Raw genomic sequence first — 24,818 nt, 5'->3', positions numbered from 1 at the left:
TGTCTGTTATTTTTCGAACTTCAAATTGTGGTGCTTTAATTCATTTTTATAAAGCTTGTCTATCAAAATGAGCCAGAAAGTGCCTGTCACTTCACACGCCCCCTTGAGGTGAGACAGAGTCCTGCCTGTCTCACTTGCTGACGTTTCTCTCCACTTTATTGTACCATCAGCAGGAACGATTTGCTCACACATACATTAAAGATTTTACACAGACTGTAGAGAATCATGCTGTATAACAATTATTTCTATAACGTTCATATTGACAACATGCTGAGGAACAGAAACGGGCAGCGTCATGTGACCCAGTTAGTGTTGGATCACAGTGAGACATGAGGCACAGCTCTCCACTGCCTCTCCCAGGGTTTCTGCCCTGGATTTGATAGCAAAATACTCAAATTCATTGATTTTTACTTAATAAAATGTCAAAAATGTGTAGAGCCATACTGAAAATGCATCTTTAACTGAAATCAGTGAAAAATATTTATCATAAAAAATCTATTATAAATATTTATATTTGTTTTATGGACTTTTTTTCTATTTGATCATGATGGCAGGTGAGGCACTGCCTCCCGTGACTGCACGTCACTGTGATGTTCATGGGATTCACCATGTCCTTCAGGTATGGGCTTGTCACTGTACTAGTCACAAAGTGAAGCGCAGTTCTGTATTGACTAGACCAGGCTCCGTCGCCGTATGCAGCGTGTGTGTGTGTGTGTGTGTGTGTGTGTGTGTGTGTGTGTGTGTGTGTGTGTGTGTGTGTGTGTGTGTGCGTGCGTGCAAGATAGATAGATAGCAGTGGCAGCTGGTCAATAGACAGTGCCGGGCGCCGGGACCCCCCCCCCCCCCCCCCCCCCCGATGACAGCAAGAGGAAGGTTTTTTGTATTTTTTTTAATATCTAAAATATATGAATAAACTGTAATACTGTCAAAATATGTTTATGCCAACAAACTAACATTGGGCCCTGAACTGTATTCACTTCATTTTCTACAGATAATGAAGAGCCCCACTGAAGAAATGTATCACCAGCCGCCACAGACAGACAGACAGACAGACAGACAGAAAGAGCTTCAGACTGGGAGGGAAAATGGAAATGGAAAATCGTCATTAGTCATGAAAATGTGTGCTTTGGAGTGGATAGGGCACCTGACTGTGGATGAATAGAAGTGAACCGAAGAAAAAGAGTTTTGTCCACACTCAGGCATATGGCGTCCTGGTGGTAACTTGTGCCAGTGTGCCTCCTGGACTGTAACCTTTGTGCAGCACAATGAGCAGGGACGGCGCAGACGGTGCGCACAGATGTGAGGTGCACGTGGTTTCTCCGAGCTAACCCTGGGGTGCGCCACTTCCTGTCACACTGGGATTTCTTCACTCCTGCACTGTTCCTGCAGAGCTCCATGCAGTCAGGGTGCAGAGCAAGAGCAGGACTTCAGATTTAGCATCTCTCCAACCTGCTGAATGTCTCAGGAGTTGAAGCTCCTCCTCATGCTTTTGGTGCTCCTCTCTGGGCTTCTCACTTTTTTCTAACCTGCGCTGGAGGAGGTGGGTTGCAGCACAAGGACGCAGCTTTTGGATGCTGCCCTGAGTTTGAATTGATTTGAGTAACCACTAAGAAGGGAGCGGAGAATCTTCAGACACCCAGAAGTTGGAGGTGCCGGAGCGCACATCTGGAGCTTTGGGACAGATGTCATAGCGATATTGTGACCTTACGACAGCCTCTCGACGGTCCAGACCACTAAAGCAAAATGAAAGGTATGGTCAATCATGTGTGATTGTTTGGCTGCTTGCAAGCGGCAGCGTTCCTCAGGCTTTGTCTTTGTCACTGCTCAGTGCCCGGTCTGGAACCTGAGGAATGTGGGCTTGATTCTCACATCTGGTTCCAGTTAAGACAAACTGTTTGGAATTGTTTTGCATCTGTCCTCAGTTGCACATCAAACAATCTCTGCTATGGAGGTTTTACCTGTTCTACTGCTGCAACTGACCATTTTTCTGTCTTTGGATGGTAATTTTGATTAATATTATTAGGATTATTATTAACAATGAATATATTTGTTTAACATTTTGGGTGGGGGGGTTATCAGATTTTTTTGTTTTTGCTAACAAAGCTGACTTCAGAACATGACCTAACTTGCATATATTTATCATCTTATCATTAATTCCACTGAGTACAGAGTCACTTTGATTTGAACGGTTCCCTCTGTTGTCCGACAGGGGGTGCTGCAGCATTCTTAGCAGTTCTGCATCTCAGTGAGAGTTTAGTCACTTTGTTGTGGTTTCAATAAACTCCTTTGCTGTTTTTAAACTTCCCAAATGTGATTAATGTGCTCTTTATTGAAGGATCCTGATCAGTCCAGCTTTGAGAAATCCAGCAGAGGAAGCCCTGAGTCACGCTCAGTCACACTCAATGAAAAGCTTTGTTGTGGTAGAGCTCCACCCACATGATGCCGCACCATAAATCCTGCCACTTGGGGCCTTTGGCTCACCAGAACATTAAGTAGAAAGTAGTGGTAACTGTAAAAATCATATTAACAAGCAGCTTAAAGCTCACAATTTAAAAAGAAATGTTAGCACAGACTTATTAGATGCATTTATCTAAAGTCTCTAGATTCTAATATAATCTAACAGACTTTTCTCTACAACTGTTGTGGCCCTCCAAGCATTTGTATTGTGTATAGTTAAAATCTTAAAGCAGTAATGCACTTCGTGTTGACAAGTGGCTACATGTTTAACATTGAGTTGATACAAAATTCTCTGTTAGCATTTTGCACAAAGATGTGCACTTATCCCACAGGTTTTAAACTGAAATGTTGCATCCACCAGGTCAAATAACAAGCTCATCTATTTCATCATCACATCCATGAGCTGCTGCTGTTTCTAGCTTCTTTCCAAACTGATGCTCTGCTACTGTTGTAGCTGGGAAGAACGGGAATTGTTTTGAACTACACACACTTCAGTAAAGGAAAAAAAAGGTTCCTGTGAGCCGTAAGAACACAACAAGGTGGTGTGTAGACTATAACCTCCAGCACGTTCTCCAGCTCTGTTTTTTCACTCCACTCAGCTCTTTCAACACTCGAGCTCCCTCAAACGCTCTTCCTCTTGACTCTCTAATCTACACTAAAGACCAGGGCTACTCAATTCCAGGCTTTGAGGGCCGGTATACTGCATGTTTCAGGTCTCTCTCAGTTGAAACACACCTTAATATAATGAGGGTCTCATTATTGAACTTTTTTACAAGCTTGATGATGACATCACCATTAGATTTAATTTGCGCAAGCTGGGAGACATCCAAAATGTGCAGGACACTGGCCCTCGAGGCCCGGGATTGAGGACCCCTGCTCTCGACCCTCTACACCGGGGCATCCAAACGGTGGCCAGCTGTTTATTTTGATTGACCCGCAGCAGATTCTAATAATATACTGGAATATGGCTCAAACATGAAACTTAGTTTGGCTGCTCTGTTTTAGGCAGCAAGCCATCCAGCTGTCATTTGTTTGGTCATTTGTCAAAAAAGATAGTTTATGCTGAAGGTCCAGGTTCGATGGGGCCAACAGAACCACATCATTTGCAAAAAGCAGAGACCAGATCCTGTGGTCCCCAAACTGGACCCCCTCCGGCCCCCGGCTGTGCCTAGAAATTCTGTCCATGTAAGTAATGTACAGAACCGGTAACAAAGGACACCCCTGCCGGAGGCCAACGTGCACTGGGAACAGGTCCGACTTACTGCCGGCAATGTGAACCAGACTCCTGCTCTGGAGATACAGAGACCGAACAGCCCTTAACAAAGGGCCCCGGACTCCGTACTCCCGGAGCACCCCCCACAGGACATCTCGGGGGACGCGGTCGAACGCCTTCTCCAGATCCACAAAACACATGTGGACTGGTTGGGCGAACTCCCACGAACCCTCAAGCACCTGGTGGAGGGTCTAGAGCTGGTCCAGTGTTCCACCATCAGGAGAACCTGGTGGAGAGTATAGAGCTGGTCCAGTGTTCCACCATCAGGAGAACCTGGTGGAGGGTATAGAGCTGGTCCAGTGTTCCACCATCAGGAGAACCTGGTGGAGGGTCTAGAGCTGGTCCAGTGTTCCACCATCAGGAGAACCAGGTGGAGGGTATAGAGCTGGTCCAGTGTTCCACCATCAGGAGCACCTGGTGGAGAGTATAGAGCTGGTCCAGTGTTCCACCATCAGGAGAACCTGGTGGAGAGTATAGAGCTGGTCCAGTGTTCCACCATCAGGAGAACCTGGTGGAGGGTATAGAGCTGGTCCAGTGTTCCACCATCAGGAGAACCTGGTGGAGGGTCTAGAGCTGGTCCAGTGTTCCACCATCAGGAGAACCAGGTGGAGGGTATAGAGCTGGTCCAGTGTTCCACCATCAGGAGAACCTGGTGGAGGGTATAGAGCTGGTCCAGTGTTCCACCATCAGGAGAACCTGGTGGAGGGTCTAGAGCTGGTCCAGTGTTCCACCATCAGGAGAACCAGGTGGAGGGTATAGAGCTGGTCCAGTGTTCCACCATCAGGAGAACCTGGTGGAGGGTATAGAGCTGGTCCAGTGTTCCACCATCAGGAGAACCTGGTGGAGGGTATAGAGCTGGTCCAGTGTTCCACGACCAGGATGAAAACCGCATTGTTCCTCTTGAATCCGAGGTTGGACTAACGGCCGGACCCTCCTCTCCAGTACCCTGGAATAGACTTTCCCGGGGAGGCTGAGGAGTGTGATCCCTCTGTAGTTGGAACACACCCTCCGATCCCCCTTCTTGAAAAGAGGGACCGCCACCCCGGTCTGCCAGTCCAGAGGTACTGTCCCCGCCCGCCACGCGATGTTGCAGAGACGAGTCAGCCACGACAGTCCCTGCACATCCAGAGACTTAAGGAACCTTGGGTTCATCTCGTCTACTCCCAGTGCTTTGCCACCATGCTGCTTAGCAACAACCTCGGTGAATTCAGCTTGGGAAATGGACGAGTCCACCTCTGAGAACCCACTGTCTGCTTCCTCAGTGGAAGACGTGGTGGTGGGATTGAGGAGGTCCTCGAAGTATTCCATTCACCGCCCAACGATATCCCCAGTTGAGGTCAACAGCTCCCCACTTCCACTGTAAACAGTGTTGGTGGAGAACTGCTTCCCCCTCCTGAGGTGACGGACAGTTTGCCCAAATTTCCTTGGCTCCCCCTTGAATTCTACCTTATCATGGTGGGGGAATTTGAGTACCTGAATGATCCTTGGAGCTATGTTTTCGGGGGGCTTTATGCCCCGCAGTATGGTCTCCCAAGGCAAACAGGTCCTGGGTGACGAATTAGACTAAAAGCAGTTCAATATACACTTATGGGCCCCTCCTCCTCTTCCTCCTGTGAGCCCACCACCCACAGAGGCTTCCATGGGGGTTGAGTGCAGCATGGATTGGGTGGAAGTTGATGGCAAGGGCCTCGATGACCCGATCCCCGGACACAGGAAAGTGTTTTGTCTGTACTCAAAACTTAATACTGTGCGCTCCCATTTGTGGCACAAATATAATTCCAGAGTTTCCATGTTTTTTTTCTTTGGAAAAATCTCCAAAGGCTTGTTGTTTTAAGCAGGTGCTTGGTTGTCAATGTGGCGAAGCAGTTTTGAGGGTTTCATGGCTTCGGTCAGCACATTTTACGCGGAATGGACTGGGAGCATGTCAATCACCTATTAAAGAGATAATGCTTGGTTCTTTGTGGTTGGCTAAAGTTTACTCCTGTTCATAGAAGCCCTGCAGCAATGTTTGCTTTAAGTAAGTTTGAGGGCGTGAAAAAAGTGTGAAGGAGTGAACTGAACTGCTAACAGAAGTGAACTGTTTTTCAAAATATATTTAAATGTATATTTTTTAAATTCTTTTTTTTTATTTCCTCGCGGCCCACTACCAAATGATCCATGGACCCTCCAATAAATCAATGGAATCGACATTAAACATGAACAATTCATTTGATTGATAACAGGATACAATACTGAAAACATTAGAGTCCAGGGCTCAACACTACTTTTCTGTTTGACAGCCACTGTACGTATGTTGTACATTTTTCCACTCTTGGGAAATTGGTCAAGTCATTGTCATTACCGTATTTTCCGCACTATAAGGCACCTAAATACCTCAAATTTTCTCAAAAGCTTCCAGTGCGCCTTATAACCCAGTGCACCTTATATATGGAAGAATTGCTCTCCTGGAGACTGCTCTTTGACAGCTGAACAACCAGAAGCTTTTATTTTGACAACTCTAACTCCACAACCAGAGCTTCAGAGTGGACGACACTCCAAACAACACCTTCATCACTCATGGTTGCACACCAACATTCTAACAAACCAAAATAAACTAGATGAAATAATTACTCCCTAAACTGGGGAACAAAAACACATAAACACAATCAACACAACACCAAGCCCAACAACAACCCACAATAACCTCCAACAACACAAAACATGAATTCCCATCATGCCTTGCATCCTGAGCTCCTCAGTGCAGCCGATAGAAACTCCCATAATTCATTGCAGCTGTTTGTGATGTTTTAAATGCAATTATTGGGGGTTATATTTGGTTTGTGGTGTCGGTAATAATTGTGTTGTGTTGTGTTTTTGTTGCTTAGTTCATGTAGTTTAGTTTATTACCGGTAGTTGTAAGTTGTCAACCAGCAGTGAAGAAGGTTTTGTGTGTAGTGTCCTCCTGGCATAGGCTGCAGGTAGGACTATCAAAATAAAGTGTGTGCACCTCTCTGGGTGTTAGAATCAGTGGAAAATGTAATCTAATGGCTTTGAGCTATAAATGTTGCTGACCACTGGTCTAGTCCATGTGCCTTATAATGTGGTGCACCTTATATATGATCAAAGTTGTAAATTATGTCAATCAATGGAGGTGCACCTTATAATCCGGTGCCTTATAGTGCGGAAAATACGGTACTTTATTTACTAATTAAAGAGTTTAAAGCAGTTCTCATTAGCAGATAGAATTTGCTGAGTTTACAGAAATGAGAACAGAAACAGACCTTGACATAACTATTTTTTTGTGGGAAAGCTTTTTAAAGCTTTTTTTTTAGATGCACAATCTTCAGATGATGTCTCCTTGTTCCCCAGGTGCAGTTTTACACATGAGCTTCTGGATTAAGTTCTTTATGTTTGTGTTTTCTTTCTCCAGACGACTTTGCAGATGAAGAGGAGGTACAGTCCTTTGGTTATAAGAGGTTTGGTGAGTATTGACTTCCTGCTGTTCCCACGTACTACTTTGTTACTCTGTTTACTGTTTTGCTTGGCTGAAGCCAATTGACAATTGGCTGAAGCCAATTGTCACTAATCCTTGAGCCAGATGGAAGCCACACCTCAGTTCCCAGAGCTTGTTTTTGGTTGGTACATCAGTTTCAGTCTGGGTTAGACCAGCAGGGAGGTGCTATGAGAAAAGCAACCACAATATCCTTGCTGTTCCTGACCAGCTCATGACTTTGCAGCACTGTCAGCATCAGTATACTATTGTTTCATCCAGCACAAAACTGCACAACAAAGGTTGGTCTACCAGCAAAAAGTTAGTCTGCCTTCTCAGTTCATTGTTCCTTTTTCTTGAGGCGCTGATTCCATTGGCAGGATGCTGGTAATTACCAGCGTGTGAGAAAATCTGCTTCTGAAACTCACTATATATTACATTTGCATTCAGAAAAACTGTGGTTATACCATTCCAGAGGAACATTTTACTGCTCAAAGCTTGCTCTTCTATAGCTGGGGAGACACATTTGAGAATCTCATCTTTGCCTCATTTTAGCTTCTATTTTGTCTAAAATGTTTCTCATTTGTTTCTCCTAAAATTCACTAGGTGAAATAGGTGAGACACTAATTCAAGGGAGTCATACTTGATACTTATGGGAGACACCTTGCTAATCTGAATTTAGTGTTTTTAATGGCTCCTTTATTTCTCCTTTGGAAAGAAAATGAGCAATACGTGACTGACACACGCACGCACACACACACACACACACACACACACACACACACACACACACACACACACACACACACACACACACACACACACACACACACACACACACACCAAACACTTCAATACTTCAGGTGACTTCAATCATGTGACCCTCTCCTTCCACCTGACTGGATCTATCATTTTAAACACTGATCATCCACTTCATAACATCGTGATGGGCCTCTTTCTGGACTGCAAGACGGCGAGATATAGAAGATCTTTGTACTCACAGCTATCAGGTTTTATAATTCTATAGCAAATAGCAGATGAGCTGACGGATGAAGGAATTTGTCTTTTGGAATGAATAAAGTAATATGAACAGATTCAACATGAATCTTTACTGAAATACAAAACAGCAGTACTCCATACTTACTTACAATGGCGATGACTAATTCAATGTAGCTGTACTAATGTTAGCAACAACAATACAGTTAACATTCAAAGACAGCAAAAGCTATTCTAACATTATTATCATTCTACAATCTGAACAGGCTTTTTTGAACATGCTCATTTCAACAAATTGTCAATATGCAACATCCAATACTTCACAGTGTTGTGGCCCTAATGCAGCATTTGTTTATAGAATGGAACTTTATTTATATAGCACCTTTCCCAGACATGAGTCACAATGTGCTTAACAATGCTTAAAAACAGAAAAGAAGAAAATACAAAAATAAAAAGTTAAACATAAGTAAAACAGAGATATGATTATTAAAGGTATAGAGTACATAGTTATACAAAAGAGCAAGAATGAGCTATGGGGTCAAAGGCCTGCCTGAATAAAAATGTTTTTAACTGCTTCATAAAGGAGCCACAGGAGTCGACACATCTCAGCTGGAGTGGAAGAGTTTCCACAGCTTTGGTGCTCGAGCTTGAAATGCTCAATCAGCACAGGTTTTGAGCTTGGTGTGTGGAACCGTAAGCAACATTTGTTGGCCAGAGCTAAGCGCTCTTTTTGGGGCACATGGGTGAAGGAGGTTGGAAATATAAAATTGTCTTTGGTCATGTAATGCTTTAAAAGTTAGCACTAGTTTTCATTTTAAAATGAACACGGAACGTGATTGGGAGCCAGTGGAGGGAGGAGAGGACGAGGGTCATGTGGGCTCTCTGGGTTGTTCCTGTTCAAAGATGTGCAGCGGCATTTTGGACGGTTTGAAGGCGGTTTAAAGATGACTGATTCAAACAGGTAAAAAGGGCATTACAATAGTCTAAATGAGAAGAGATAAAAGCATGCAAAATCCTCTCCAGCTCTACCTTAGATACCATTCCTTTTAGTTTGGCGATGTTACGCAGGTGGAAATAACAGGAACGTGTCAACGGGCTGACATGGCTGTCTAGTGACAAAGACTGTTCAAAAGACACACCCAGGTTATGGAGGCAGGGTTTTATATAATCATTTAATGCATTTAATGGAATTAATGCTGCAATCCATTTTTGGGGGGCAAGTATAAGAGCCTCGATTTTGCTTGAGTTTAGTTGAAGGTCGTCCAAGTTTTAATGGCCTGCAAACAGTCATTTAAAATGGAAAGTTTACTGATCTCTCTTGAACATTAAAAGAATGAAATAACTGAATGTCATCTGCATACAGATGGTAAGAAATCTCACTAAAACTGATAATTATCTGACCTAGAGACAATAAATACAATAAGAATAGTAATGGGCCCAGGACAGATCCCTGAGGTACACCACAGGACAGAGGGACTGTGTCAGACATGAAGTGTCCTACTGAAACAGACACCCTCCTTTGAGAGAGATAGGAGGAGAACCAGTACAATGCCGAACGTGAGATACCCACAAACTGCTTTAGCCTGTCCAGTAGAATATTGTGATCCAGAGTGTCAAAAGCAGAGCTGAGGTCCAGACGTACCAGTACGGAGTATTTCCCATCATCTGCTGCCATCAAAAGGTCATTAGTTACTTTAGTCAGAGCAGATTCTGTGGAGTGAAGTTTACGGAAGCTAGATTGGAACGGGTCATACATACCATGGGCCTCCAGAGCAGACGTAAGCTGTATGGCGACAACTTTTTCAAGTATTTTTGAGACAAAGGGCAGTTTGGAAACAGGCCTATAGTTCATATAAAGGGCGGACTCCAAATTAGTTTTTTTTCAGCGAAGGCATGCTTAAAAGTATGGGGACAGAGCCTGTTGATAGGGAGAGATTTATTACATCAACAATTGTGGGACCAACTGATTTAAAAACATAAAAAAACAAGGATGGAGGAAGAAAATCATAGGGGCCATATGAAGGCTTCATCTTGGTTGGGGCAGGGGGTATCTTGGCTCTGATTTCACTGACTTTAGTGACAAAATACTTCAAGAAATGATTGCACTCAGTGTGAGAGGAAACAGGCACTTGTGAAGTGGTAGGAGAGACTATCGCATGTATGGTGTAAAAGAAAACTTTTGAATTTCTTTTGTTCACAGAAACTAGGTTGGAGAAATGTGTTGTTCTTGCAATTTCATTGAGTTCCAGTAATAAATCCTTAAGATGCAGCCGGTGGACCTGTATTTCAGTGGATTTCCATAAACGCTCTGTCCTCCGACACTGATGCCGGAGACAGCGTTTAACTCATCTGACAGCGATTGACTCATTAATCCAAGGTGAGGGTTTTACTGAAGAATGTTTTTTAGGTTTGAGGGTATATATATATCGGCCTGCGGACGATGGCTTAGTGCACCGTGAGGAAAAGTCTCAATTAAATTCATCAAAAAACGCTGAGGTTCACGCATACAAGTTTCCAAATAACACATTTTCAAGTAGGAATACTTTGATCAATAGAATGTGATCGTTTTCATACCTTTTGGTCTCAAATCCTGTTTCTTCCTCAGCTTCTCAGCTCTGTGCTCTCCAAGCTTCTGCTACAACCAGCATGCATTGCAGCTCTTAAAGGGGAAGCATCCAATTTTTTTTCAGCAAATCGTAATACTCATCCATAAAAGGGTGATCGTAATCAATGAATTGCACACATTTGAACCTTTTACACATATTTGCACATTTCAAGTACCTATTTAAATATTTAAAATTATTATGTACATATTATATTTAGATTGAATCCTCCATTTTTCAAATACCATTTACACAACAGATGACATCATTTAATGTGGGTTACATCAAGCATTGTTGGAAAACAAAAACATGTTTATGTTAAAACTGATTTTCTGGAGCTGCAGCTATTAGTTGATTAGTTGTTAGTATAATTAAATAAGAGGGAAAAAACTGATTCCAGCTTCTCAAAGGTTAAAATAGCCAGGCTTGCTTCCGGTTAGCATGTGAGTGAAGAGGACGTGTTGAGCTGGGCTCCCGAGCATTCTTTGATATTTCACTCATATTAGCACCACAGACTACTTGTGCTGGTATAATACGACCCCTGACCCCTGGTGATTATGGGCCGAACAAAGCAAGAGGAGAAAGGGCAGAATTCACCCGAGTGAGAGGCAACCACGATGTCGGGCTGTCATGGCGGCGATGATACACTACCACCGAACCTGGATAAGCTCCGCGCTGTGCTGCTATCGGACTTGATGTCGACCCTTACTACAACTATGAAAATGGTGGTGTCTGAAGCTCTGGAGCCAATTTCTGCTGCCTTAGAGGACGTTAAGCCGACTACCGACTCGCTCAACCTGAAGATGACCGGCATGGAGACCGCCATTTCAGACCACAGTGACCGGATCCCCGCCCTCGAAGACATATGGGCTCGTTTGCAATCTGAGAATACACAGCTGTTGGCTAAGACCGAGGATTTGGAGTCACGGTCACGTCGCAACAACCTACGCATGATTGGAATCCCGGAAAAGGCAGAAGGGACAGACCCGGTTAAGTTTATGGCCACCTTCCTTACTGAGGTCCTGGGCGCCCACGTCTTTTCCTCCCCCCCGGTCCTTGACAGAGCGCACCGCATCGGCCCGGTGGATAGAGGGAGTACCAGACCCAGAGTATTCATTGTCCGTTTCCACTACTTCAGCGATAAGGAGCGCGTTCTGAGATGAGAGAGGGACGTACAGCAGCTCAGGTACTGTGGACATAATGTTTACTTCTTCCCCGACATGACCGCCAATATCGCTAAAAAGAGAGCGTCTTTTGCCCACGTGAAGCGCTGCCTCTACGAGAAGCAAGTCAAATTCTCCCTCCTGTTCCCTGCCCGTCTACGTGTGGAGTACCGCGGGGAGAAGAGGTTTGTTGAATGCCCAAAAAAAGCCCAGGAATTTTACAAATCCCACTTTTCTAACGGCTGGGGATTTTCAACTACTGAACTTGTTTCATTCTGTTCCCTTCACGGTCCGTGTCGCACCTAAATCGGTCCCCCTGGGAACACACATGGACCCTTGACACAGAACTCTCTCATATTGTCAGGTAAAAACAGCCTTTAGCCCATATTGGCCGCTACTATAGTCGCGCGCGCGTGTGTGTGTGTGTGTGTGTGTGTGTGTGTGTGTGTGTGTGTGTGTGTGTGTGTGTGTGTGTGTGTGTGTGTGTCTCTGTGTGTGAGAGATAAAAAGAGAGAATATGCTAACTTCAGGCTTTTTTTTTTCCCTCTCTTTTTCTTGTTCATTGTGTGCGGACTATGGCTATTCACCCCTTCCCACTGGCTGGATATACCAGGCTAGCAGTGCTTAAATATGTGACTTTTTTCAATGAAGGTGTTCATTTGAGTTTTGTAAACACCCAAGGTGCTCTGTTTGAAAGCTTGGGGCCTCTCTGCATGTAGAGAGGAAGACGTTTTGTTTTTGTTTTTCTCTTTTCTCGCTGTTGTGATGCAACGGAAGCTTCAAGCTGTATTCAACCTGCCGTCTTCATCGTTTGGGGATGAGGACATTGGGTTTGGGGGGTGGGGGGTGGGGGGGTGGGTTATCCTTGGTGTTCTATTTTGTTTACATCTATATGCAATACATGTGTGTACTTGTAATTTCTCTATGCTGGGTCCATTCATATCACTGTATTCTCTTGTAGGACACTGTCTACCAATGTGTCCTCATAATGTCTAATAACTTAATAAATCCTATTAGGTTTACTTCATGGAATGTCAAAGGCATGGGACATCCGATTAAAAGATCCAAAGTTTTGTCACACCTTAAACATTTAAATACGGACATAGCTTTTATGCAAGAGACTCATATGCGCATCAATGACCATCACAGACTGCGCAAATCTTGGGTGAGCCAGGTCTTCCACTCTACCTTTAATTCAAAGGCTAGGGGTGTGGCTATATTGGTCCATAAGAGAACGCAATTTACTCCCACTAGTACAATCTCAGACCCGAATGGGAGGTATTTGATTGTAACAGGTACCATACAGCAGAACCCTGTCTTACTGGTTAACGTATATGCTCCTAATTTTGATGATGCCAACTTTGCAAACAATTTACTTAGCAGGATCCCAGCGCTAAATACACATGGATTCATTTTTGGTGGTGATTTGAACTGCGTTATTTACCCCGTATTAGACCGCTCCAGCCCCAGAATAGCTCATCCCTCTTCCATGTCAAAGGAATTTGCAGATTTTATGCTACAAAATGGATGTGTTGACCCCTGGAGGTTTCGTAATCCACATGCAAAAGAATTTTCCTTTTTTTTGCCAGTACATCGCTCCTACTCTCGAATTGATAATTTTTTTGTAGATGCTAGTCTTCTTCCTAATGTGGTATCTGCTGAATATTTGGCGATAGTTATAAGCGATCACTCTCCTTTGGTTCTTGAAATGTTATTGACCTCCCATCCAAGACCCCGTCCTCTGTGGAGACTAGATTCTCTGCTTCTCTCTAACCAGGGCTTCTGCGATTATATTTTCTCCTCTATTGACGACTTTGTTTCTATTAACAAAAATGATTCTACCTCTACACTCTACTGTGGGAATCACTAAAGGCATACCTGAGAGGTCAAATTATAGCTTACTCTGCCAATTTAACTAAACTGTATAAAGCTAATCAGGCACGACTCACAGACCTAATCCTCAACCTAGATCGTCAATATGCCAGTAACCCCAGTCCTGAACTATATAAGGAGCGCATAAGTCTGCAAGCAGAATTCGATTTACTTTCCACGGGGCAGGCAGAGCGCATGCTTTTACAATCATGTAGCAATTACAATGGGCATGGCGATAAGGGTGGTCGTCTGCTCGCCCATCAGCTAAAGCGCCAAGCTGCCTCGCGTGTCATTACTCAAATTAAAGACCCACTTGGGGCTCTCTTGTCTGCCCCCTCTGATATCAATGCAACATTCAAAACATTTTATTCTGATACCAGTCAGACCCCCAAACAAACAACACCATCATGGAACGATTTTTTCAGGGTCTTAATGTACCCACTATTGACCCCACAATTGGACATAACCTAGATTCACCATTACGGCTACAGGAAATAATTGATGCGATAAGTTCAATGCAAGGTAACAAAGCCCCCGGCCCTGATGGCTACCCTACAGAGTTCTTCAAGAAATGTAGTTGTAAACTAGCCCCACTTCTCCTAGATGTATATAGTGAGTCAATCGAACGGGGAAAATTACCACCTACCCTGACCCAGGCGTCAATCTCTCTTTTACTTAAGAAGGATAAGGATCCTACTTGTTGCGGGTCCTACAGGCCTTTATCTCTTCTTAATGTTGATGTTAAGGTTCTAGCGAAGGTGCTTGCAACCCGTCTCGAGGCAGTCTTGCCAGACATCGTTTCGGGGGAGCAGACAGGATTCATTAAAGGGCGTCATTCTTTTTTCAATATACGAACATTAATGAACATAATTTATTCGATCCCAAATTCCAAACATCCTGAAGTCGTAATATCGTTAGATGCCGAAAAGGCCTTTGATCGAGTAGAATGGCTGTATTTATTTACTGTTCTTAGAAAATTTGGTTTTGGTGATCGCTTCAGCTCATGGATCCGTCTCTTACACACTGATCCCCAGGCAAGTGTTTGCACTGGGGATACTAGATCTGATTATTTTCCACTATCACGCGGGACCCGACAGGGCTGCCCATTAAGTCCATGCCCTAGCGATTGAGCCCCTATCTATAGCCTTGCGCTCTTCCCCCTTACTGGAGGGAATTCATCGTGTGTCAATATATGCAGATGACCTCTTGCTCTATGTTTCGAATCCTGCCACAGTTATTCCGTTTGTTATCTCTATTCTTAATGAATTTGGTTCCTTTTCCAGGTATAAACTCAACCTCCAGAAAAGTGAGTGTTTCCCTCTTAACATCCCCCCCCCCTCGAACCTCCAGCAGTTGAACTTGCCATTTATTATAAGCCACTTGGGGTTTAAATATTTAGGGGTCCATATCACTCCGTCCATCTCGGGACTTTTGGCTGCGAATTTTACTCCCCAACTCAATCAGACTAAATCTGATTTTCAGAGATGGGGTAACCTCCCTCTGACGCTGACAGGCAGAATAAATGCAGTGAAGATGACCATTTTACCCCGATCTCTTTACTTATTCCAATCCATTCCGATATTCTTACCGAAATCCTTCTTTCAATCATTGAATAAGCTTATTACATCATTCATTTGGGCAGGAAAACACCCCAGAATTAGTAGGAAAACACTAGAAATTAGTCAATTTGGAGGGGGCCTTGCCCTACCAAACTTTATGTTCTACTACTGGTCAGCTAATATTCAAAAACTGCTGTATTGGTTCCATGCAGTTAATACCTCCTGGGGGTCTATTGAGTCAAACTCTTGTTTGTCATCATCTCTTCCTGCGCTGCTGTGTTCCTCTCTTCCAACTGTCCCGTCCAAGCACACCAAAAACCCGATTGTATTGGCTTCTCCGCCATTTTAAATTCTTATCCTCATCTGTACTTTCTCCCATCGTTGGTAACCACCTATTTCCCCCGGCTTTAGATGCGTCATTCTTTCTCTGGAAAGCAAAAGGCATTAATTGTTTCCTGGATTTATATGAAAAAGGAGTTTTTTCCAGCTTTACAGCCTTAACTAAAAAAATTGGCCTGCCGCACTCGCATTTCTTTCGCTACCTACAACTAAGACACTTCATTCGCACTTCTCCACCACCCACTTTGCCCTGGGAGGAATCATTGAAATTAAGTCCCAATCAGAAAGCTCTGATATCCCGGGTATATAGCGATCTCATGTCGCTCAGTAACAAACCTGTACTCAAAGCTAGGGTTGCATGGGAAAAGGAATTAAATGTCGTTTTCACTGATGACTGGTGGGCTAAGGCAATCGATAGAATGAGCTCTACGTCATCTTGTGCTCGCCTCGGGCTCATACAGTTTAAGGTCTTCCATAGGACCCACTTTTCTAAAGCTAAATTGTCAGAAATATACCCTGACGTAAACGATAGGTGTGATCGCTGTGGCTGTGCCCCTGCTCATCACGGTCATATGTTTTTTTTCTGTCCAAAATTAAATAACTTTTGGAGTTTTATATTCAAAACACTGTCCGACGTCCTGCAGCTTAACCTCTTGCCATGTCATTCAATAGACATTTTTGGGGTCCCCTTGGTGCATTCTGCCTCCTCAAGACCGCAAGCAGATGTTATTGCATTCTCATCTCTCTTAGCTCGGAGAAGAATACTTTTTGAATGGAAATCTCCCAAGCCTCCCCTCTCATCTTCTTGGTTGAGGGATGTTATGTTCTTCATCAAACTTGAAAAGATTAAATACACTCTGAGAGGTTCCTTAAACGATTTTGTCACTAGGTGGCGTCCCTTTAGCTCTCACTTTGATAAGCTAAAGTTACTTCCCGATGCCGAAGTAACAACTCTGTCCGTTTGACATCCATGCTTCTCCTTTCAAGATTTGTATTAATGTCTACATGTAATGTATTGGGCCAAACCAGCTCAAACCAGCATGGATACAGGCGGCAGTAGCCAGGAGTGAAAGTAAAAAAAGGTGCTCTTAGTAGAGCTGATAAGTGGAAAAATACTTCAGTTTGTGATACAAACATGAAAATTGGCACAAGTGCTCACTATAACCCACTCTTTTGAAAAGTTTGGGTGTCCAAATCCAATTTCAAGATGGCCACCATTTTTCAAGATGGCCCCCAATTGCACCGATTTCAGACCATTTTAGACACTTTCAGTGCCCATTTTTTTATGATATGTGGTCGATGATGTTGACACTGACATTAAAAACTAACTAAATAATAAATAATAAAATAAAGAAAAAATAAAGAAAAAGCTCCAGAAGCTACTTACACCTCACATTTGCAGCTGCATAAAGCTGTACATGCCACCCAAGCCTGTAGCATTTGCATCTGCCGTGGCAGCCAGACTTGCAGCCACATTTAGTGAGTTGTTCACAACTCTTTGCAATGGGAGAGATTGCTGTCCAGAAGACTTTCCATTCCTCACCAACCTTTTCCCAACCCCAGTCAGCAGGACTCTCTGGTTCTGGCTGGCGCAGAATTGCCTGAGCCCTCACGCCTGGCTGATATGCTGAGCGTTTGGTGTGTTGGAGCAAAGCTGCTCTGGTTGGAGGGGTGGCTTCATAAGGTCTCTGCTTTCTGGCAAATAGGTCAAGTCGGGCCTCATCTACACTGTCTAGAGTGCTTGACCTGTCATACATGAGTACCACAAACCTCTCCAGAATCTTCATGTCACCATCCTCGATGGTTGCTGGGTACTTGCTCACTTTAGAAAAGACTGAGGTGGCTTCAGGAAATATGTTCCATGTTTGCCAGGCTGTTTTCTTTCCTTTGTTTCTAAAGGCTGAGACAACATCACAACCTGTAAATGCATGGAAGAATAGCATGCCTTTAGCCTTCTCTGCACCAACACTGTTGTACAGGTTGTGAATACCTATCCACCGAAGGCTCTGACCTTGGCCAAATGCGAGCCACAGCTTCTCCAGACCTATGGCTTGCAGAATTGGGAACATACTTAGGCTAATTACAAGGACATCTGTGTCATTGGCTTTGACCATGATAGATTTGCTCCCCTGTGATGCAGCATATCTGGCATGGACAAAGATCTGCCTCCTCGTGAGAACAGTTGTTAAGTTCAAGCAGACTCACTTTGTGATTGCTGATCGCTTTGGTTCCTTTGGTCACAATAACCAAGTTTGGCACAGACATCTCAGCAATCTTGTCTGCCAGGAAGTCAAACAGCTCTGACTTGTTGCTGTTGTGTCAGAGGAACTTGTGCCAGTTCGAAGGAATGGAGTTATTTTCCATCACCTTGCGTCTTCCACCTAGTCCTCTATTGGACCTGGTTCCTGGCTTTAGACTTGATACATTATACACATCAAAGACACAGATACACATCAAAGACCAATTTCCTTGAACAATGGCACGTTGATTGCAATCATTACATACCCATCATGTTCTGGATTATGGTGTACTGTGGCTGAGGGAGAAGTTAGACCTTCATTTTTCTTGTCTTCCTGGCAAAGACAACATTTGTTCCAGTCAGTCTTCCTCCTGCTTGTGATTGTACTTGCCATTATGAGTTCTTAAATAAGGCCGAGGGGTTATCCTTTTACCACCTTAGTCTGATACGCACATTAATGTATGGGATACAACTCGATTCGGTCACCCTACACCTAGCCCGATCATTCATCCAGTGCCATTTAAGTCCCATGTGATCTGTACACCATCCGGGTAAGTACATGAAAAAGCCATGTATAGCCCCACTTACCCTTGGCTCGGCTCTCCCGCGCTGGCACACCCTGTCAATTCTAACAAATCTACCAATTACTTCCTAAGAGCTAATTGATATGGGGCTATTAGACAGCATTTGGGACACTAAACTAAACTAAACTACACTACAACTAGTCCTAGTCTACCATTTTGGAGTTAGTAAAGCTAGGTACAGCATTAGTAAAGCAGGATTAGCTGACACTGAACCCCATGCTGAGTTACACAGCAGTGAAGTCACCAGTGTGCCCTGGTTGTGCACTGACATTCACTCTTTTAAACTAAAACTAACTAAAGCACCACCACCTAAATTGAACTTAGACATGCAAAACTGAACTTAGGCATGCAGATTTATTGTAAAAATATTTGTAGTGTTGGTGTGGTGTGATAAAAGAGCATTTTTCTATGCCAAACATATTTTTGGACAATATAATTTCATGATTTTAGCTGCCATATTGGATGCCATCTTTGTTTCTACATGCCATATGACCTCTTTAACAGAAATACATCAGACTTGTGCATATACCTGTATACTCTACTTAAGGTATATGAAACAAAAGAAATGTGATAAAAAGATTACCAAAAGCAAAAACACTCGTCGCTAAAACCTTGACTGGCGGCCATCTTGAAAAAATAGCCGCCATTTTAAAATTTTGAGGGGACACCCAGGGTTTTTTTTTAGTTAGGGTATGGAGAAGGCATGTACCAAATTTCATAATTGTATCACTAAGTGAAGTATGCTAGTGAACAAATGAACTTATCAGCTCCACTATCTGTAAAAAATGCAGTCAGGTCAGCGACGTCATGAAAAGTAATGATGGTGATGGCTTAGTTCACTCGCGACTCAGTACATTAAATAAATTAGTTGATTATTTTAGAGAGAATAAAAAAATGAATAATAAAGTCAGCAATCTCCCGGCTTGTAGTTGGATGATAAGTTCAGGGACCTGATGAATAATCAGACAAACTCATATTACAATTTTTTTCATCCAATTTACAGTAACCCTTTAGCTTTCACTACTTTCAAGTTACAACCCATTGAAATATTAATACAGTGGAAACCCAGGGTTACGAACGCATCGGCTGATGAATTTTTCGGAGACAAAAAAGTTGAGAAACTCTGAGAATTATATGAGAGCTTGTTGAGATCTCTTGCTCTGGAGTAAAAACTGAGATACAGGAGGAGAAATGAACCTTAGTCTCACTTTGGTCTCACACAGATCTCAACGTTGTCTAGGAGAAGTAAATGAAACATGTTTGAGATCTCTTTTCAAATTGTCTTTACCTTTGGGATGTATTTTGAAGAAAGAAGTGGTCTGTTAGGTTTTACCTCTGTTGCCCAGATGTTTTTTACTTTTTGAGTTTTGGTGGCTTTTATGACCTCATCACCACCAATGGTTGTAAGTTAGTGTTGCTGCCCTGAGGTACATAAAAGTAATGCTGATTGCTTAAAGATGTGTTTGCAACCACATCTATGCATCCAATAATATTTCACGTAATCCATCAAGGGCTGAGTAAGACTTTTTTGTCCCCTCTTTTTGAAAGCATGTGAAAGATAAATTCAGTGTTTGTAGTTTTGTTCTTGAATCTGTACTTTACATTTCTCTCGTCCTTTCATGCAGCATTTTTTAATCATTAATTGTTTTATTATTAATCATTTAGAACGTGACATCAAACATGTGTGATGTTTGATGTCACATATGTACACCAAGGTGCCTATGACATGTGGATGACATGTAGAGTGGAGAACTGGACTCACATTCTATTAATGTTTTAACATGAAGAGTATCAAACAATGTCAACACCCAGGTATTTATAAAAATCCACTGTCTCAATGTCCAAATCCTGGATGTTCACCGACGTGAAGGAGTGTGGTTTCTTGTCCGAATAGCATTTTCTGTGCTCCGGATGATCAGGTAATCAATAATGAGGAATATTTGCCTCGTGCTGCGCTGTCAGTGTGGGTGCGCTCAGTGGAAGTGGTAGTATTTGCCTGCTACTGCCAGTTTAGTGTAGCAGCAGGTTACATTTCAAGTAAAGTGTAGAAGGAATAAAGGGAGGGAGAGAGTACTGTGCCCTGAGGAACTCCTGTACTGCAGACTAGGTATGAGCGAGTACGCCACTATCTGTATACGTTCAACCAGTGGGCGGGGCCGAAACCGCATGCAGCCGTGGTTCAAGTACAACCTGGTTCGGCTTAAATCTGTACATTATTTTAAGTCTGAAATCAATATGATTGATCAGAAGTTGCTTTATTTATTGTTTATTTGTTTATTTACAGAACAGCCTCAGAATTGAGATTCAATATTTTATATATAAAATAGATATATATTATATACAGTATATAAAGCTTAATTTGTAATATATTTAATATTATATTTATTTTATGAACAGCCATATACAATAAACATATCAATATAGGCTACTTTGTGTGTTCAGCAATACGTGTGTATGTGTGTCAGTGGCCTGTAAGACTGTTTATTTTGTAATGATGTGTGTGAACCTGGTGATTGATGTAAACATCCAGTGGAGACAAACAGGAAATAATATGTCAGTCTTGTTCACTGTGTTCTTCTCAAAAGCACCACGTTCAGTACCAGCAAAGTTTTCCAACTGACTTTACATTACCACTCAGAGCAAGCAGACATTTAAAAAAAAAAAAAGAACGAGACCAGAGTGGAGGTAGTGTCCAACACGACACAAGCAAATGCACCGCGCACGTTATGAAACAAGCTCACCAAGTAACTTTAAATATCAAACAAACTGAAATAGTGGCGAGCTGAAGAAAACCTAAGGGGTGCTGTAGAGAGTAACGTGTGTGTGAGAGAGTGGAGCACATAGCTTTGGCTGCAGAGATATGTGTGTAGGGAGGGGCGGGCGCTATGTGTGACTGGCCAATCACAGAGCGTGAAGACAGTCAGTTACCAAATGAGGATTTTCCTTCAGAACAAGCACGGATATCGACGAGTTTTACTCATATCATGCTTGTTCTCGTCAAAAATGCTTTATCCGTAAGGCTCATCCCTACTGCAGACCACCTCATCCGTGATGCATCTGTGAAGCTTCACATACTGTGGTCTGTTGCTTACGATGGAGAGGCTGATCCTCTCCATCGTCTTCATCAGATGAGCCATTAAGGCTACGGGTCTGAAGTGGTTTGGCTCATTGGGGTGCATGTGGACTAGAACCAGACTGGCTTTCCACAGAGCCTGCCCTCTCGCCAGGCTGAAGATGTCCAGAAGCACCAGACAGTACTTGTCTGCTCATTCCCTCAGCAGTCAGGAGCTGATGACATCTGGAACTGTAGCCCTTCTCAACCTCCTGAGCTCTGTTCTTACTGCCTCAGGTGAAAAGGAGAGTTGGAGGATGAGGGGCAGTTTGATGTTGCCTGGGAGGAGGGGTTGGATAGACATGGAACTTGTCACCAGGTCAGGAGGCTGGTGAGAAGGAGGGGGGGGGGGGGGGGGACGGAATCAGATCTGTTAAAAAAACAAACAAACAAACCAAAAAAAATATAAAATCAAAAACAGGATTCAATTAATTTGCCATCTTCTGGTCCTTGGGTCCTTGTGCCCTTCCACTGGCTCCACTGGTCTAGTGTCAGTGTTCCGCCCCGCCAGACATCCTGCACTTTGCTATACTGCAGATGCTCCTCTTGCTTCTTCTTACAGCAGTCCTTTTCTCTCCTGACTTCCATGTTAAGTCCTTTTGCACCTTCCTCAGCTCCTCTCTGTCCCCTGGTCTGAAGACTGTCTTCTCGTCATTCAGCAGACCTTCAGATCAGGAGTCACCAATGGTTTGTTGCTGCAGAAGAACCTTCTTTGTGATGGTGTTCTCCATGGCCATGTAGAATTAAAATGCTAAATACATTGTCCAGTATAATCTTATCTAATATCTTGTCCAACACCGACCTCAATGGATTATTATTGAGGTGGTATTGTGGGTATTGTGCAATTTTGCAGCAGGTTTTCACTCTCCGGTCTATTTTCTGTTTTTGTTCTGTTAACCTCAGAGCAAGGATGCACTCACACTCGGTAACGTTTTGGATAACTTTTAGTAATGCTCATATTCAATACAACACATTCCACTGCAGCTCACCAGTACATGACAGTTCCGGGGTGAAACAATACACAACAGCACAACGGTTCCAGGGGATCGCTCCAACAGCAACTACAGTGACACAATCACTCAGTTTTAATTGAGTGATTCAAATCAACAAGAGAGAAGGGATTCAATCAAACAACAATAACACATTCTCATGAAAGTTGGACCAAAGTTAAAATTCCTCAGTTTGCTGGATTTTTAGAAAGTGCATCAACATGGTGCTTAAAGGACAGTTTGTTGTTCGCGGTGATGCCAAGGTATTTATGACTTTGTACCACCTCTACAACCTGGTTATTTAAGATTACATGAGAGAGAGTGCAAAAGGCTTTTTCATAAAATGTATTCACATTTCTTTTGTTTTTGGCACATTTATTGGACTGGACAATAACAACTCAATAACATGACAATTTTTTTAAATGTTTTTATTTTCCTTCTGAATTCTCCTCCAATCCTACTCATGTAGTGACAGAAAGTAAAACTTTTCTCTCCCTCATCTTCGGCCAGGACATAAAAAAGACCCTTGATACATTTTTTACATGTGCTTTGCACAAGAGCTCCATTATTCTAATGAGAGTGTACATAAACCTACAAAAATGCTGACACGGTTCCTGTGTGCACACTGGAAGTTTAGTCAGTGCAAACCTTTTCATTGAGAAAGGGAGTACGAGTGTGCGGTGGGCCTGCAGGGTCCAGGTCTGGGCTGTGCTATGTCAGCAATGTGCCAAAGACAAAGAGGCACATAGAGGCAGAGGGAAAGAAAGGAAAATACATGGAAAAATTAAAAATAGAAGTCAAAGGAAAAATATTGGACATTGTATTTTACAGCTATGTTGCTACTTATTTTATCTTAGTGTCTTTTTTGGGGTTTGAATCAAGTCGGCACATTTTTGTCCGTTTTATTTTGAGCTGAGGAGTCACATTCCTGGCCTGACTTATTTTGGGGAGTAAAGCAGCAAGTGGTTTTGATTTAAGGGGACTTTATTACCAGAGAAAAATGCCTGCCTGTTGCTTACAGCCCCCTCCAGGGCACAATCACATGCAGACCCTGTTCAGTTGTACTAATGAAAGATTGTTCACTCATGTTTCCAATAACAGGAAGGCAGTTGTTGGAGAAGCCAGGGAGAAGACAGGCCATGCAAAGCAGAATGAAGAAAAGTCGGTAGACACAATGTCAAATAAAAAAAAACCAAATAGTCTCTATGTGTCTGGCCTCTGGATGATGGGTCAATCCTGGACTGACCAATGATGATATGATGGGACCAGATCTCAGACAGAGCTGTAATGACATTGTGATGGGGGTAGATACAGGTCAGCCACAGGTCAGATAAACAGGATTCATTTAGGTCTCTTGGTTTTAAGGTTTGTTTTAACACAGCAGGAAATAACTGATGCCCTGTTTAAAGCTCAATGTCTCCAAGAGAGAACAGTAACCTAAAACTGCCTCCAGATTGCAAGGTTTCCCAAATGGCCCCTCCTCAAACTGAACAGAAAAAGCACAACTTCTAAATCTGTAGTCCTGCGCATAAACATTGTGTTGAGTCAGTACTTTCTCTGCTCGTGTGAGTAGCTGATCATTCACAATGGAGGCTTCAGAGAGTCTGTGCTTCTTAAGGCCCCTTCATGCTCTCCGCAAGGCTCGTCTGCAGACCATGCAAATGATCATATTTACACTCGGGGTTCACTTCCATGCGTGTTACACAACGTAATGTAACAATCCTGAAACTGTCTTGACTTCTACTGTACGGCATTCTACACCTTTCCTAAGGTTTATGTGCTTTTAATTTGTGATTGTTCAGACGGCGAGACAGAGGATCCCCTCACACAAGTGTCAAGTCGGCTCTGATGCGTGAGCAGTCGGCGCACACAGGACACGCGGTCACAAAATTTGAGCTGCGTGCACTCGGCTGCAGTGGGGCCGCAGCGGAGCCTGCGCAAAAGTGTGGATGACGATTTTTACATCACGTGTACTCTGCGCACACGCAGCTGCAAGGAGTATGAAGGGGCCTTTAAGTCTTCAGAATTTAGCAGCTCTTCTCTAACACAGAGAACATTCACCAATGTACAGCCATGGACACACCCTTTGACGGAAATGTCACCAAATTTGACATTGATATGATCAGTGACACCATTGTTTTGTCTGTGCTTGGTGTGCCGTCA

The 24,818-nt window shown here is 43.2% G+C and overlaps 1 protein-coding gene across 2 annotated transcripts in view; it reads left to right on the top strand.

Moving 5' to 3' along the window:
- Nucleotides 1-1,435: 1,435 nt before the first annotated feature.
- The window catches only part of colec12 (collectin sub-family member 12), a 75,626-nt gene continuing 52,243 nt past the window's right edge, over nt 1,436-24,818 (top strand). Inside the window, exons 1-2 of one of the 2 annotated variants that reach the window (XM_080503790.1) lie at nt 1,436-1,750; nt 7,140-7,190. In XM_080503790.1, the coding sequence (XP_080359916.1) occupies nt 1,744-1,750; nt 7,140-7,190 (58 nt within the window). In that variant the 5' untranslated portion in view covers nt 1,436-1,743. The remainder of the gene's footprint in view (nt 1,751-7,139; nt 7,191-24,818) is intronic. The other variant, XM_080503791.1, reaches the window with a different exon arrangement.

The sequence above is a fragment of the Blennius ocellaris genome (assembly GCF_963422515.1).
Source record: "Blennius ocellaris genome assembly, chromosome: 10".
Lineage (NCBI taxonomy): Eukaryota > Metazoa > Chordata > Actinopteri > Blenniiformes > Blenniidae > Blennius > Blennius ocellaris.
The sequence above is the reverse complement of the archived record's forward strand: the minus strand, read 5'-3'. Positions and strand labels throughout refer to the sequence as shown.